At 36.1% G+C, this 17,390-nt stretch overlaps 1 protein-coding gene and 1 pseudogene across 10 annotated transcripts in view; both read right to left on the reverse strand.

Annotated features, from left to right (window-relative positions):
- The window catches only part of Agfg1 (ArfGAP with FG repeats 1), a 58,339-nt gene that overhangs the window by 20,172 nt on the left and 20,777 nt on the right, over positions 1–17,390 (reverse strand). For all 10 annotated transcript variants that reach the window (XM_070015621.1, XM_070015564.1, XM_070015574.1 and 7 more), the window contains exons 3-5: positions 9,758–9,873; positions 5,313–5,475; positions 4,443–4,596 (exon numbers count right to left, since the gene is read on the reverse strand). In XM_070015621.1, the coding sequence (XP_069871722.1) occupies positions 4,443–4,596; positions 5,313–5,475; positions 9,758–9,873 (433 nt within the window). The remainder of the gene's footprint in view (positions 1–4,442; positions 4,597–5,312; positions 5,476–9,757; positions 9,874–17,390) is intronic.
- On the reverse strand, positions 7,897–8,929 carry LOC138828390 (farnesyl pyrophosphate synthase pseudogene; annotated as a pseudogene).

The following is a 17,390-nucleotide window of genomic DNA, read 5'->3' on the forward strand; positions in this document are numbered from 1 at the left end:
GAAAAGTGGAGAGTGGAGTTGTAGTCAAGTGGTAGAGCACTAGTCTTGGGCAAAAAGGCTCAGATAGCACCTAGACCTTGACTTCAAGCCCTGGGATTGATATATACACAATTTAAAAAAAATTACTTGGGAGCAATCATCTATACAAGATCAAGCAATAATAAATATAATACAAAAGAGTTCTATTTAGTACTGAGAACAGAAGTAAACAAGTGCAGTTTACTAAAACGAGAATCTAGGTTAAGAATTTGAAAATCTCATTTTAATGTCATTTATTATAACCTTTCTATTGTTCTGGCCCTTCCAGTTTGCTCAATACCAAAATAGGAGGACCTGCAGCCCTCTATTTGCAAATTTATCACTATAATTCTATAACAACTGAGAGAAAAGAAATAAATTCCTTAAAGGCTTTGACTGAAAAGGCTAGGCTGAAAACAAAAGAAGTTCTACTACAATAAGTTCTAAGGGAAAACATGTAGCATGTAGATTATATAACCACAAAGGAATATGAAGAATGGAATAAGAAGTTCTCAAATTTAGTGTGTTATAATCCAAGTGGTAAATTGCTGTTCTCAAGCAACTTATTTGTATGTTTAAGAACAAATCATGCCGGGTGCCGGTGGCTCACGCCTGTAATCCTAGCTACTAAGGAGGCTGAGATCTAAGGATTGCAGTTCAAAGCCAGCCTGGGCAGGAAGGACCATGAGACTCTTATCTCCAATAAACCACTCAGAAAATCAGAAGTGGTACTGTGGCTCAACTGGTAGAGTTCTAGCCTTGAGTTGAGGGACAGCGCCCAGGCCCAGAGTTCAAGCCCCACAACTGACAAAAGAAAAAAAAAAAAATCATGTCGAGGAAAATCTTTTTTTAGTCAAGTTCATTTTTATTTATATTTTCCCATGATTTTTCAACCAGAGTTCCAAACACTTTTGTATCAGATTTTACTTTTGAATACTATTTGCTGTCTTCAATAACTGGTTTCATGTACTGAGAAATGTAACTGAAAAATAAAGCTTTGGAAATTAAACACTAAAAAAACTCAATTAATATAAAAATACTGCCTGGAGTGTCAAAGCAACCTGCCCCAAGAAATTCAAACTACAGAGAATATGACAAAATAGGAGAGACATTTCTTAAATAATATTTTTTTAAATATAAAAGAATCAACTGAGTTTTGAATTTAAGTTAGTGAGCTGATAGCTAGAATTCCTCTTCAATTACAAAAGATGCTCATGAGAGAACATTATTGAGATACAGATTAGAATCGCACAGCAAAATCATCTCACATGCATTTTGTTTCATCTGAGTATTAAACATTTTTTATGAATTGCAAATATTTAATGACAGTATTTCACATTAAGCAAAACAAAAAAAAGATTTATTTTCATAAAGAAAAATCAACACAGCTAGTAATCCTAAAACCCTATTTTTATGTGGCAACAGGAGTTTAGAATATTCCCTTTAGAAAGGGCACCAAAGTTCCATAATGGCTATATTACTCATTGTAGTACCTGGGGTTTAAGGTAATTGAGTTTGTGATCTCTAATGTAAGGAGTGACCAAAAAAATCAATTATAATTTATAGTTCACTGGCTTTGTGATACAATAAGTGTAACATGTCTAGTAAATTCCTCAAGTGAATGTTATTTCTAACTTAATATATAATTCTGTAGATGACCTTTCCTGAACCTAATAATGGTTCTGCCCACCAACACATAGGATAGATTTTAAGCCACTAACTTAGTTACAAAGGATAAGTTTTCTTACAAAACAATGCTAAACACATTGGTCTATTTTTATAAAGATCAAGAAGGAAGGAAATAGCGTCTTCCTATAAAAAGCATATGTATTTTTTATTCTTTTAAGATCAAACTAAAAATCAAATAAAGCAAAACAATGGAAAAATATTTGCATAGTTATATCCATAAGAATTAGGCCAAAAAGACTGTACAACTACTTAAAGATAATGAAAAATAAATAAATTATAAAAGATAAAGGGAAGGACTACTCTCTTAAGACAACCTAATCGAATCTCCATGGGTATTAAACTATTGCCATATACTTACCTACTTTAAAATCTATTTAAAAATCTACCCATCTGGTAAAAATAGGTTTCTTTCTCTTTTAAATATTTTTCCTATTCTCTAACTACTGGCAATTTTTAAAAGCATAATATTAGTAAGTTATTCAAATATAAACACAATTATGGTACAATTTACTCAATGAAGCTGTAGTGATGTACGCAGTCACTGTCTGGCTAAAAGGGTGCAAGAAAAGATGCAACATAAACCGATGATCTGAAAATATTCACAAACTGCATATAAAGACAGAAACTTAAGAGACGTACAAGAGTTTAATAGTCATTTATCAATAATTTCAAGCTGTCTGAAAATAGAAAAAATCAGTATATATTCATAAATTATGGAAGTTTTACTCTCTTTCTCTCTCTCTCTCACCCCCCCACCCCCTTTTTGGTCCTTCAGAAGGCTTGAATTCAGGGCCTAGGGGTTATTCTTGAGCTTTTTCCGCTCAAGGCTAATAATGCTCTACCACACTGAGCTACACCCTCACTACCCATTTTCTGTAGTTAACTGCAGGTTAGAGTCTCACAGACTTTCCTGATATTGGGCTGGGACAGAATCGCAATCTTCAGATCTCAGCTTTCTGAGGAGCTAGGATTACAGGTGTTGAGACCCTGCTCCAAGCTCTGTGATCTCTACACCCATTCAAATGCATGAAAAGAAAGCAGAGAGCTGAAACCATTGTCTGGCCAGGGCAAACTCTTGGTCTAAAAATGAAGAAAAAATATACCAACAACTAAAGTTTCCTGATTACTTACCCATCTCAGTATCATCTCACCTAGGATATCCACCATCCTAGGATCCTTTTTATAAGTAAACGCACACATCAAGCATCCAAAAAGTACAGTATATAATTTCTATCTGAAGCATTATCTTAGAAAAATGTCCTTATTGATTTTTAAAATAAAAGGCTCCTTTAATTCTACAAGAAAGAAATATGGCAAAGAGCAGCAATTTCAAACTACCAATAACTCTCTGTGGGGCAAATACATATATATGAGATATGGTTTATATGATTATTATTCAACAAGATAAGCCATCAAATTAAAAGAAAAGAAAGGCTATACTATTACGATCTCATAGGTGAGCTAAAAATAATGTAAAATAAGTTCTAAAGCACAAATAATTGATTCTATCAGCAGGCCCCTAAAATACACAGTTTAGAAAGATATGGTCTTGCTTATAGTAAAATTTTGGAAATCAGGTTTAATAAAACCATACATACACATGTGACAATAATACAAAGAAAAATGTGAAATTACTAAACAAATCTAAAAAAATGATTATGTCAATTTTTAAGTTAGTGTTCTACATTCATTTTGATGCTTCATTCACAATTGAGATGGGGATACTTTCTCTGATGTACACATCAAGACTTCACATTAATTTTCAATGTAAAATATTCTGTTTCCGGTATAAATAAAAAACAATAAACTCAGAATCAACATCACTTTTCATAATGGACACCCAAGTATTGACCATGATGATCAGTTAACAGTATTAAAAAAAAGAGAGAACTTGAAATTATACCCCTAGGAAATAAGACCCCTGAACACCTTTCCCCCAAGATAAAGAGCTTGCAACTCCCTTAGCACCCCGGCCTCGCCTTCCTCACCATATATGTGGATCTGTAACTAGTCAAGTCTCTAGATCCAACTATAATTATAATTGCACAGTAATACAATCCACCAAATTCAGATTACTGCAAAATCTAAATAACCTACTTTCTTTAACAAATCAAAGAGAGAAAAAATGGAGACTCACAGAAAACTAAAATGTACCTCTCAACTGCAAATTATCTGAAATTTAATCCCAGCAAACTATACTGGTGTTGATATATGTGTGTACATGTATGTATGTATAGATACATACACTTCGCTCATGTGCATACACATAAATTTCAATTGGCAGAAATTTGAATAATGGAAGATGAATCATTGCTATTTAGAGCAAGGTAATACTACTGTAAAATTTAACAGAGAAAAGTCCCCTTATACAAATATATCTCAAAATTTGCTTCAAAATAATGAATGGAATGATAAATGAAAGAAACAAGGTTAACTTATCCATTTAGTTTTGAGTATGTGTGTGGAATAATTTACCATAATAAAGGAATAATGTTATATACAAACACATGTGTGTGCATTTTAATATCTTCATTTTTCCACAGAAAAGATCATAATTGCTATTACACATAATCTCTTAAGTAAAAAGTACCAATTACATGCTTAGCTTCACCATCTAACAGTGACCAAACACCCTGAATAAAACATGCTCACAGAGACTTAAATTTAATAAAGAATGGATGTTTCTTGAATCTTTACATACATCCTGGGCAAAGCAACTAGGAAAAGACACATACCTGCATGGCTGTTGAAATGTGCAAAATTAGCAAAATTGGCTGTAGCTGTTGATTGAGGAGCTGGAGCAGCAAAGATATCTGAGCCAAGATCACTCAAAAGGTCAAACTGCTTCCTTTCCTGCTGCTGCCCTTGAGAACAACCTACAACTGGGGACTATAAACCACATTATTAACCACAAAGACACTTCTGCTGAGTGTTTCTGTAAAACCATTTTCAATTCATAAAGCTTAATATGAATTTATACATAGGAAGAATTAAGTATTTTGACTTATGCCTTCCTTCGTTTCCCCCCACTTAGTCCTTTTGTGAAAACAGTATTTATCCAAAAGCTTTATAATGTATTATAAAAGGGGAAGAATTTAATTCACATGAGTATGTTTCAGAGTTCTTGTGTAGGACAGAGGTGGTATCACCACATAGTTAACAGATCTGTCAGTCTTATCAACTACAATATAGAACTGTGTACTTGAGGTATCAACTTAATCAGGCTTCTTCTGTTCAGACTTCTTAGACCCAGATATAGTGCAAAGACAAATGCATTTTAATGATAAGCATACTCCTTAATCACACATGTGGGAAAATCCTACTACTTCTACAGAATGAGAACATCCATCACAGAGGCTCACTACAGATCCATGTTTTCCTAAGCAGATAATATATGATGAAGAGCTTTAGCAACATTTCTTGTACATCTTTTCAAATTGCAGAGAAGGCAAAATGATCTTACACACACAAACAGAAATATGCATACCCATTCCTACTACTTTCCCAACAATCATTGAATTTTTTTTAAAAAGAAAACTATTAGGATACAATGCTACTGATATTCAAGGTTATGTTGTTGTCAAAGATTTAAAGACTGCTCTCACCTGACTAGGCGTGCCCTTATTCAAGTGCAGTGCTGGTGCAGAATCTCCTAAAAGAGATTTGAGTGGTTTGACCTCAGGTGTGCTGCTTGTGCTACTGGCAGAGGACCCTGAAATAGACGCATGAACTGATGCCACCACTTTGGCTTGTTCTGGTGGAACATACCTAAAACATGCGAAGATGAGAACAGGCCATTAATTTAAAAAAAACAGGGAATTTTATACAAAAACCATTCAGTGAAATTCTAATTGTATAAAACTGCAACACACTGATCTTACTCTTGCTTTTTTCCAATAAAATAACGGCTTTGCTGACAAGATCTACAGCTAGTCATCTTGATGAATACTTAATACTATATTCTTACTTTCAGAAATGAAAATACCTTCAAGATTAGAAATATGTGGAGATAGTGAAAAAGATAACACATTATAAAGACTTATTCTAAATCACTAAAAATATCAGTGATTTCATTTTAAAATGGACAAAGAAATTTATAAGACATAGATATTAAAACTTATAGCCAAATAAAATGCAAATTAAGGGATTACACATTTTTAAATTAGTGAGTTTTACCAAGTTTCAGTTTCTATGTACTGAATGATATAAATAGAAATGAAACATCTATTAAGAGGAAAATATACAATGGGACTATGTTAAAAGCTGCATAATACTACATAGCCAACATCCTTCTCTGACATGTAAAGATGCTCATAAGATGTCACGGGTCTTTCAGGTTTGACAGTCACACGAACACAGGATCATGGGAAGAGGGAAGGCAAAGGAAGAGCAAGCAGTAAGAATTCAATAATGTCAACAAAGTGAATTTGCAGGAGTGGGATTATTTGATAGCTTTTGTCCTTTGTAATGCTGGTTGTATTTCTATCCTCCTCTCTATCCTTTGTATCAAACTGTAGGGGAACAGGCAAATAATGTGGTTAAGAGCAACTATTTCCAATTACAGAGCTCAAATCCAAGCTCCACTGCTCAATGAAGTGAAACTTTACGCAAATCACTTTACTCTGCTTCCATCTTTTCATCTGTAAAACAGACAGCTGCTGTGGAGTTTAATTAACATTTGTAGAGCACTTAGGATAGTTCCCAGTACATTAACTATGTGGACTGTTGGCTATTATCAAACCATACATTAAAAACAAGCAATATACCTGGCTCCCCACCACCAGTAAATGCAAGTGGTAACAAATGGTGTAAGAGTAAAACAAAAAGTGATGCTTGCTTCCCTTAGTGTGGCATTACAGTGATGACACAAAGTCAAAGTAGAGTCAAGTATGGTAACAGTTTGTAACTCAATAATAGATTGCAGTTTCAATCTTGTATAAGAACTTATTATGAGAAGTGGTCAAAAGAACAATTCAAATATTTCTGGATAACACTGGGTATTGTGTGTTTTCTCAAGTTCTTAAAAAACTATTTCATTTTCTCCAATTGCCTGTTACAGGTGTGCAGGAACAGGGGTCAAATAGATTCTGACCCTAAGGAATTGTAGTTACCTCTCTTCCCTGACTACTTATGTTTCTAATTGTACTACTCATGTTATTACCACCTGCTTCTTAGTAGAAAACAATTAACACAAATTCTCATTATTGGAGCTTTTTACTTATTTGCATTGTAGTTTGAGTAATTTATCATTACTGTGGTTTTAATTCTAACATAATTCACATTTTCCTTACTTTTTTTATTCATTTCTCATAGCTAGAGCCAATCTACCTAAAATTTCAATAAGTTGTACCAAACTGACTTTCTAAGTTGGTAAAAGTAACACTAAGAAACCCAAACATTTTCTTAGGGCTATTAAAAAAATTTAATAATCTATTTTAAAAATTTATCTACAGTTTGGAAGGTACAGTAAATTAACACCTAAGATGATAAAAAATGAATAATTTTCATCCTTAAAGAATCATCCATGCCACTCTAATTTTACTATTATCCTACCATCTAATAGTTTTTCCTTGAACTAAAATTATACTGTTATATTTATGTACCTATATATAATATACAACCTATATTCATGCCCAATATATCTACGGCCAGTAGATATAGTTAATTAACTTTGTCTTGAAAAAAGCAGAGTATTTTAAACAATAAGAATATAAACTCAGCTAACATTAACCATTTAGTATTTAGAAGCTGATTTAAAAAAAAAAAAAAAAAAGAATACAAACTCCTTCAGAACATACAAGTCGGAGATAAATGAAAGTAAAGATTTCTCGCCAAGTGCTCTCTCAAGACCAAACTAGCTATGAATATAACATCCCCTGGGTTAAAAGACCGACTATTCTTCACAGAAAACATGTAGTCCCCATCATCTATCCCCTTATCCTTGACTCTTCCTATTTTCTTAACCTCCTGAAAGGAAATGCACTGTTCAAATCAGTTAAAGAAATAACCAAGAGATCTTAGTTAATAAATCTTAGTTTTGTCCTTAAGAGTTTTATCATAAAGCTAAAAATGAGGAGTCCTGAGTAGCTCAACACTAGTTCTAGGGATATAATCCTAGATTATCTCTATTTTTTTAATTTAATTTTTTGGGGGGACAGTAATGTATTGAGAGCTCTCACACCCAGTCCTTGTAGTCTCTAGGTCACCTTTACTGCTTGTTAATCTTGTTGGCTAGCTGCGAGACGCCAGGCAGCAGGAGGGGGGCATACTGTTGGATGATGCTCAGAGCAGTTGTAACTGTCTTCCTTATCAAAGAACACAGCTAGCAGCACAGCTTCTCCTAAAGTGCCTTCACTTGGGAACCTTCTTGGCATCCTTCTGCCCACAATTGTCCTGCAAAGCCTGACGGTATTCTAGAGGGGCCTTGCAGATGCTGCAGCACCAGTCAGAGGCACCTGCTGTCTTGCATGTCAGTGCCAACCTTTCCAGTCACAGTGGGGTTCTCACAAACGTCAAGGTAACCATTCTGCACCTGAAAGAACTCTCTCAGCTCCAGCAGGATCTTCTTGGCATTAGTGTGCTCCTTCTCTGTGTCAATGCCTGCCATGTACATGGCAAATGCAAAGACAGTTAGAAGTAGAAAGTTTTCTTGTACTTGATAATAGATTTATACCATTTTCCAGTGCATCTGTCAAGATCCACATGGATCTGGGGAGCTATGATGAGATCCAGAGTCTGCCAATCTCGGTAGGAACTCTGAAGGAAGAGCTAGATCAGGTTCAGGTAGTAGGGCCGCTCCCAGCAGTAGAACTTGAGCAGGTAGTAGACACATGCTTCAAGAAGCATCCAAATTATGCATGGCTTCTTATACCTGCAGATCTGCTCCTGGCAGGTAAGGAAGAGTCTATGATGTGATGTGACACCAGGAAGAAAACTTGCAGCAGTTCCACACACCAGCCCACAGTCAGGGCCTGCTGGAGCTGTCAGCACCCTAATTTCTTGCATCCACCAACTCCCGGAATGCTACCAGCACTGACAAACCTCAGGTGAACTTGCCTCCAATGGCACTGTACTCTAGGACTTCCTTAAGCTAGGCAATGGTATCTCCTGTCTCTGAGTGCCTTATCTCACCCTCAAGTCAGCTCCTTGAAATCTGGGAGAAGGGTTGGATGAAATCCTGATTTTTCTCGGCATAAACATTCAGTTTCTGGTCTCCATTCATTCTGAGAGAGAAGCAAAATGCTGTTTTGCAATGCAGGCTCTTACTGGTCTAATCCTTGTTCTGATTTAAAGGATATACCACCTTAGTGTACAATCTATTAGATTTTCTTTGGGAGACTAAGGAATAACTGGAAATAGAATACAGGGCTTTGTGCATGTTAAGCAAGTATCCTATCACATGGCTTCATCGCCAGGGATGATGATAATGATTATTATTATTATTATTATTTTATTTTGAGACAGGGTTTGACTAAACCCAAGCTGGCTTCAAACTTTCAAGCTTCCTGAGCAGCTGGGATTACAGGTATGCACCATCTGAAGAATTTAGTTAGGCAAATATAAATTCTCCCTTCTCAGCCAGGTTGTTAACTGATTTCTTGGGTGGGAAGTCAGGGATATTTTGACAAAGAACTTACTAAAAGATGCAATCCAGTGGATATATCACTTATCCTGCTGCCCAGAACACAGAAGATATTATTCAATAAATTAGTTGCTAAAGGAATAAAGGTTTTGAGAAAGGAGGCTTTATAGGACTAACAATGTTTATAGAAACTAACAGGAAGGCTTAGAGAAAGGATCTTGTTTAAAGAGAAAACAAAACAAAATAAAACGTAGAAGTCCTGGTATAATGAAAGGCTACTAGTAGGTATAAATAAGATAAAATGCAAGTAAGGTTTTTAGAAACCCAATCTAATAAAAGGACAACCTATTTACTTTTTTTTTTTTCCTTTCTGCCTGTCTCCTTTCCTTCATCATGTCAGATTATTTTACCCATAGTTACTGTAATTTGGGGAGAGTCAACTCTTCTACACACAAACTATTCACTCACCATCTTTTCTTTTCATATTTTTCTTGTAGAAACTCTTTCACTTTTTGTGGATCCCTGAAGTCTGGAATTGCTGAAGATCTATCATCAAATAATCCTAGCCAAATCTGTTTACAGACCTTGGAAAGAATTTTAAAAACAAGTGTTAAGTTCAGCATTTTGATGAAATTTAAGGAAATTTTTATTCTTTCAGAAAGCTAACCTACCTACTAATTTTAATAATGCTGCTTTCAATGAGGAATTATCAGATATTCAGGAACTAAATTTATTATATTGAAGTATGGAGTATAGTTTACACAATAGAATCAGAGAGCACTTCTTAAGGAAATGAACAGTGAACCAAAGTTTGAAAGGATTGCAAGTCTTTTTGGTCCTCCCCCAATTATGAACTATAAAATATTAGCATAGTTATATAACCTATATAACTTCAGTTCCTTTATCCCTAAACCACAACCTTAATCAACTGCAATTTTAAGGGTCCTTAAACTAAACATCAAACAAAACAAATACTAGAATCAGAAATAATTTGCTATTAAAACACTAATAACTTAATGCAGAACAACCCTACTCTATAATTTTCAGCATATGCTTTTTTGTACAATGGCTACAAAGAACTGAAGATATTTAATTCCTGAAGAATCAAATAGAAAATAAAATGATAAAGAAGTCTCATTAAAAACCAACAGGTATCAACTAATAAAACTATGGGCAAAATGTGTAAGAACTTGAAAAAAGACATGAATAACATAAGAACTCCTACAACTCAACTGCTGAAGTCAGACAATTCAATAAAGAGGAGGAAAAAAGATATGAGTAGTAAGTAAATACTTACCCAGATAATCTATATAGAGTTCAATTTCATAAATAATGTAGGAAATATGAACTGAGGTGAGATTGAGACCCCATGCCATAGATAACTCCAGGTGTATGTACCCCTTAGAACATACCTGTACAAAAGCTCAAAAAGCAACTACACCATTTTCCAGAATAAGAGGAAAATGGTCCAACTCAGGAAATGAGTTTGGCAGTTTAAGATAAACATACATTTAGCACATGACCCAATGTTTATATCTAGATATTTAAGAAAAAAATTGAAAGCACATGACCACACTCAGACATGTACATAAATACTCACATATTTACTGATAACATCCCAAACTGAAATAATCCAAGCTAAAGTATATAAATAAGTAAATAAACAAATTGTAGAACAACCAAAGAAGGGCACTATTCAGCAATTAAAAAGAATATAATATTGATATGAGAAACATGAATAAGCTTCAGGATAATTATACTGAGAGAAATCAGAAACCCTCTCTTTCTACCACCTGTGGGCAGCTGGGATTACAGGTATACACCACCTAATGAATTTAGTTAGGTGAGTATAGATCTGGTTGTTAACTGATTTCTTGGGTGGAAAGTAAGGGATATTTTGAGGAAAAATTTACAACAAGATGAAATTAAGTGGATGGATTACTACACCAGAGCATTATCCTGATGTCTAGCACACAGAAGGTATTATTCAATAAACAGCTGCTAAAGGAATAAAGGTTTTGAGAAAGGAGGCGTCATAGGACTAACATTCTATCACTTAAAATTTTAGAAAATATTAATTTACTTTGAAGCAAGAATATCAGATCAGTGAATTCATTACACAGAAACACAAGAACTTCTTGGAGATAATGAAAATGTAAATTATCATGTTTAATGCAATGGTGGTTTCAAAGTATACATCTGTCAAAATCATATCAAATCATATGCTTTAAATATGTGCAAGTTACTGTGAGTTTGGGGCATAGTGAGTGACACTAATAATCCCTCCTCTGCTGGGAGGCAGGCACTGCGGTTTGAGACTATGTCCAGCAAAAAGTTAGACCTTACCTCAGCTAACAAAGCTGAGAGTGGTGGTATATTATTTTAACTATTCAAAATTTCAATCCTGGCGCACCCTAGCAAAACCCAACACTCTACTTTGTGTCTTAAATGATAATAGTGCCTGCCTAGCAAGCATAAAACCTTGCATTCAAACTCCAGTGTTAGCACCCCCTAAAAAAAGTCACAAGTGGCTGGGAATGTGCCATAGTGGTAGAGTGCTTGCCTAGCATGCATGAAGCCCTGGGCTTGATTCCTCAGTACCACATACACAGAAAAAGCTGAAAACGGGCCTATGGCTCAAGTGGTAGAGCACTAGCCTTGAGCAAAAGAAGCTCAGGGACAGTGCCCAGGCCCTGCATTCAAGCCACAGGACTGGTAAAAACAAAACAAAAAAAAAGTTACTATAATTATTTCTCAATAAAGCTCTAAAAGTCTACAAGGTTTCACAATTTACTTTTTTTAAAGTATGTAAACCATGGGCTGGGAAGGTGGCTCAGTGGTAGAGTGCTTGCCTTGCATGCATGAGGTCTTGGGTTCCATTCCTCAGTACCACCTAAACAGAAAAAGCTGGAAGTGGTGCTGTGGCTCAAGTGGTAGAGCACTCGCCTTAAGCTGAAGAGCTGAGGGACAGTGCCCAGGCCCAGAGTTCAAGATCCACGACCGACAAAAAAAAAAATAAAAAATAAAGTATGTAAACCAGATGCTGGTAGCTTTTACCTGTCATCTTAGCTACTCAGAAGGCTGAGATCTGAAGATCATATTTCAAAGCTAGCTGGCAGGAAAGTCCATAAAACTCTTATCTTCAATTAACCACCAAAATTTCTGGAACTGAGCTTTGGCTCAAAGGCAGAGTGCTAACCCTGAGCAAAAAAACTCAGGGACAGCACTCAAGCCCTGAGTTCAAGCCCAAGGACAGGCATAAATAAATAAATAAATAAATAAATAAATAGCCAATATGACAGCATGAAAAGCATGTAGTATCTGGTTTCAAAATGCTGATAAAAAAAAACTGTGAAACTAGAGAAACAAAAGTATCCTTTCTCAATGTCTCTATTCACTTAACTGTGTAAGGAAGAAAGAAGAAAGATGGGGAAAAAAGAATTCCACCCTCTTCCCACCACATCCTCAAGTATGTTTCAGAATGCTTTCTTTGACTCCTCTTATTTTGCTCAGAATAGATAAAAAGAAGTTGCTTAATACGTGTTAACTCATATTGACACATGTTAAGTCTGGGTTAAGGTATAACACCACCATACAAAAACATTTCAGCAGTAAAGCCTGAAAGTGACAGGGTAATATTTGTAGTGTTAACTTTGCAGTATTAATTTGTAGCATTAATTTAAAGAGGTCCATCCTGCCCAACGATTTTTTTGCCATTTAAAAAGTATGAACAAGCTGGGCACCGGTGGCTCACACCTGTAATACTAGCTACTCAGGAGGCTAACATCTGAGGATCATGGTTCAAAGCCAGCCCAGGCAGGAAAGTCTGTGGGACTCTCCAATAAACCACTAGAAAACCGGAAGTGGTGCTGTGGCTCAAGTGGTAGACTGCTCACCTTGAGCTGAAGAGCTCAGGGGCAATGCCCCAAGCCCAGAGTTCAAGCCCCATGACTGACCCCCCCAAAAAAGAATGAGATGGGGTTTGGAGGCCTGGCTGGAGGGGAGAGAGTGAAACTAAGCAGAGTCTGGCTGAGGGAAGCACAAGGTCCTGGGTTCAATCCCCAGTACAATTCCAGCACTTAGGCTGAGACAGGAAAAGGGTTCCAAGTTTGAAATTAGAACATGAGAGGGGCTGGGAAGGTGGCTCAGTGATAGAGTGTTTGCCTTACATGCACGAGGCCCTGGGTTTGATTCCTCAGCACCACATAAACAGAAAAAGCCGGAAGTGGCACTATGGCTCATGAGACTGGCTTTTATATGTAGCAAGTGTGTCTGTGGGAGGTGGGGGAGGGGGATGAGAGGGGAAGACAAAAAGAAGTCTCTCCTTCTGTAGATACTGAATTAATGATTCTTCCAAAATCTCCCCAAACGAAAATAACAGAGTTGTCCTCATTTGCTCCATGAGAAATACTCTGTAATCAATCAGATCAGATCAGGACCCTAAGCTTTTAATTCTTCTATCTTAAAATCTCCTGAAACAAGAGACACTAACAGCCATCTTCCTATTCTACCAAACTATCAAGCAGTAATAATCTACTTCAGAACACTTTTTAATATCATTTTTGTATCCCAAAATTCCTAGTTTCATAAATACTTAAGCGAAAAATAATGATGAACAATAACAAGCATACAACTAAATAAAATGAAAGATGGGGCTTGAAGGCAGATCATAAAGTTGCCACCATATTGATAGGCTGATAATGGCTCCTGATGGCATGTTTTACAGATATTTGAGATTAGCCGTCTGTAGGATTCATTTAAAATTCTACACCTAATCACTTTTTTTGTTGTTGTTGTTGGTCGTGGGGCTTGAACTCTGGGCTTGGGCGCTGTCCCTCAGCTCTTCAGCTCATGGCAAGCACTCTACAACTTGAGCCTCAGTGCCACTTCTGGTTTTCTAGTGGTTTATTGGAGATAAGAATCTCATGGATATTTCTGCCTGGGCTGGCTTTGAACCGAGATCCTCAGATTTTAGCCTCCTGAGTAGCTAGGATTATAGACGTGAGCCACTGGCACCCGGCATACACCTAATCACTTCTTTTTCTTGGTCACTATCAGGGTTTGAACTTGAGGACCTCATGCTCCTTTGTTGGGCTTGCTTACTCATGGCTGGTGCTCTGCAGACACATTGCTACCTCCAGCCCAGGCAGTTAATAGAAAAAGAGTCTCTCTCAGACATTTTTACCCAGGCTGGATTTAAACCTCTATCCCCCAGGTCCCAGCCTCCTGAGTAGTTAGGATTAGAAGCATGAACTGCTGGTGCCAGTGTCTACTCTTACTCTTAACAGAAAAAGTCACTAACTACTTGAGTCAACTGCAAACTCAGGTAACCTGATATTAAACTTCCCCACTGTTACTAGTCAGCTTTTATTCCTTACTATGTTATCCTACAAAAGCTATTTTTATAACTACATCACTTAAATCCTTACCATTCTGATATTCTTGGTAGTTCAGCAGTAACTCAGGTGAAGTGGTTGCCAAAATGTGATGCTACAATTCCCTGGAGACAGAAGCATCAATCACTTAACCCCTTATTCAAACTATGACTTTAAGGAACCACCTATTATTAGTCCCTTTAGATGATTCTGAAGCAGAACAAATTTTGAAAAACAATGTAGCTAGTATCTAGTAATATCTAGGCCAGCCAGCTAATGGAAACTTCCTTTTGGCCTATAGTTTTCTTCATCTTTCCTATCCTCTGAGCAGGTGGGTGGCTGGGTAGGTTGATATATGGGTATGCTCATACATGCATGTATTCATAGATTTAAAACATACATATACTAAGTATTTATCAAATTTAGTCAGTAACCTATTGTCACATTTTGGTCCTTACCAAGTTGATTCTGTTCTCTGTACTAAAATTCTCTTTTAGGCTTGCAGATTTTCTGTAAGAGGTTAAGTTGCTTTTCTCTCTGCTTTATTTTAGTAAAATGAACATCATCAACTGAAAAAGAATTTCATTTAAAGGTCGAAAGGGGAAAGGGGAAATGAAGAGACTAAGAATGAAGTAGCACTGAGAACTTGTGACCATAAAACACTGAAGATGAGGATAATTAAACGAATGTGTTTTCTCCAGCCATCTCTGGCAGCTTACCTATAAAGGAGATGTAATTTCTGGCCTTAACAAGGAAGTGGGTATAATACTAGACCATAAAGTCAAAGGTAGATTGATAAAAACAAAGAGGTTTGGCCTTAAAGTCTATATAATATCCCAAAAGTATTGTAATTTGGATCAAATGAGCTGGGAAGTAAAGTTCAGTAGGGGGACACTGAACATTTGAAACTGAAATCTAAGAGGCAAGATGCTTATTTATTACAAATAAAAAAATCTAAAATGGGATGAAGGATCGTTGGAGATCAGGCTTGGGAAAACTATGTGGATGATCCGTGTGGATTCTGGAAATATCAAAAAATGATTAGCACCAGTCAGAAAAATATATTATGTAAGGAACTAAAATTAAAATCTAAGTGAATGAGAGGAACTGACTGGAATAACTCCAAGAAGACACAGGCCGATACTGAGGAACAAGGGAGAAGAAGGTAGAAAAAGGTTCTGAAGAACAACAAACCCTGAAAGTCACCACTCCCAAAGGCTAATACATAATAGGATTAGTTTTGATCATCTATTTAGAGAGGGGGAAGGGATAACTGCTCTAATTATGGCATAATGTAGTTGTGGTGTTTGAGAGCCTAGGGTAGGGAATCAGACTGCCTGACATGTTTTGGTATATTTTTAAATGTGGATAATGAGGGATGCTGGATGGGCTAAATGAATTAACATGCTTAAGAACAAGCCTATATAGTGAATAAACAATTAACAAGCAGATATAGTGAAATTTAAACACGTATATTTGTTTGGGGCCTGATTTTCCATGGACTGTTTACTGTGATAAGATTAGTAAACACTGGGAGGAGGAGGTCTCACCAAAAACCCAGAAAAGAGTGGGTGTCTCCCTTCAGTCCTACTGCAAACAGAATCAAAGTAGTGTGGATGGAATAATCTCCCAGCTCTGAAATTACATAGCACTTCTTACCCCTCACAGGAAACTCATTACTAACTATATTTGAATCACTGTGTGCTTCATTCAGTACTTCTAAATTCTCTTCAATGTGTAAAACAGTAAATTGAGCCATTCTAATTATTCGGTAAACAGAATAATACTCAAAGCTAGATCTTATGGAGGAATTAAAAATAAAATCACAATACCCTACAGAATAAATTTATGAAATTGTCAGAGTCCCAGTGTTGATCCATTTTAGAATTAGAATCATGGTAGTTACTAAAAGGATTTAAACTTTTTAATGCATGCTTTATAACTCAAAGGTGAGCTTTGGTGGATAGATGGTATACTCAATTGGTAATTTGAGAAGTTTAATCATGCGATGGTCACCAGTAACTGGTAACAGTGTAGTGCCCCAGGGTTAATAACAGGCAAGTCAAGAAAGTAAATATCCTTTCTTTTATCTGCTAACAATCAATCCCATCAGTAGGCCCCAATTCCATTTGTATGTTCAGACAGGTCAGCTGCTGGTAAAGAGTGAGGTAAAGGCTAGAGCTAGAAGAGTGGGTGAAAACTTTCCCCAGCACACCCGAATCATAATAGAGAGCAAGCAATTTCACAAATTCAGCTATAAACACCAAAAAACAGGTAACAGTCATACTCATTCTGAATTATGTGCTTAAAAAGGAAAGAAAAGTAACAGTGTTACATTAAGCTTGAGAAAAAGAACAGGTTATGGGTAGAAAGCACTGCTCTATAACCCTCTCAGGGACAGCAAAACAGCAGAATTGTGCTGAAACACCCTTTACCTTTATTCAAACAAGCCTTATTGTCATAAAAAAGGCCAAAAAAAGAAATAACATGCCATCACTCTGGTTACAACTTCTAGGTAGAAACGAATAAGGAAAGGACAGGAAATTGCTCAGGAATTAGAGAATCTATTTTTGATTAAGGCAATCTACATCTAGCTAACTAGATTTCAGACTATAATTTTTTTTTTTGTACTTTTTCTCCACAGCAGAGATGGAGAGTAGTCTCCTTATATATGTAAGATATAAACACATGTAAATAACATTGTTCATAAAAGAGGAAAAAACTGG

Source organism: Dipodomys merriami, unplaced genomic scaffold, assembly GCF_024711535.1.
Source record: "Dipodomys merriami isolate MVZ:Mamm:240054 unplaced genomic scaffold, mDipMer1.0.p SCAF_1, whole genome shotgun sequence".
In the NCBI taxonomy this organism is placed as follows: domain Eukaryota; kingdom Metazoa; phylum Chordata; class Mammalia; order Rodentia; family Heteromyidae; genus Dipodomys; species Dipodomys merriami.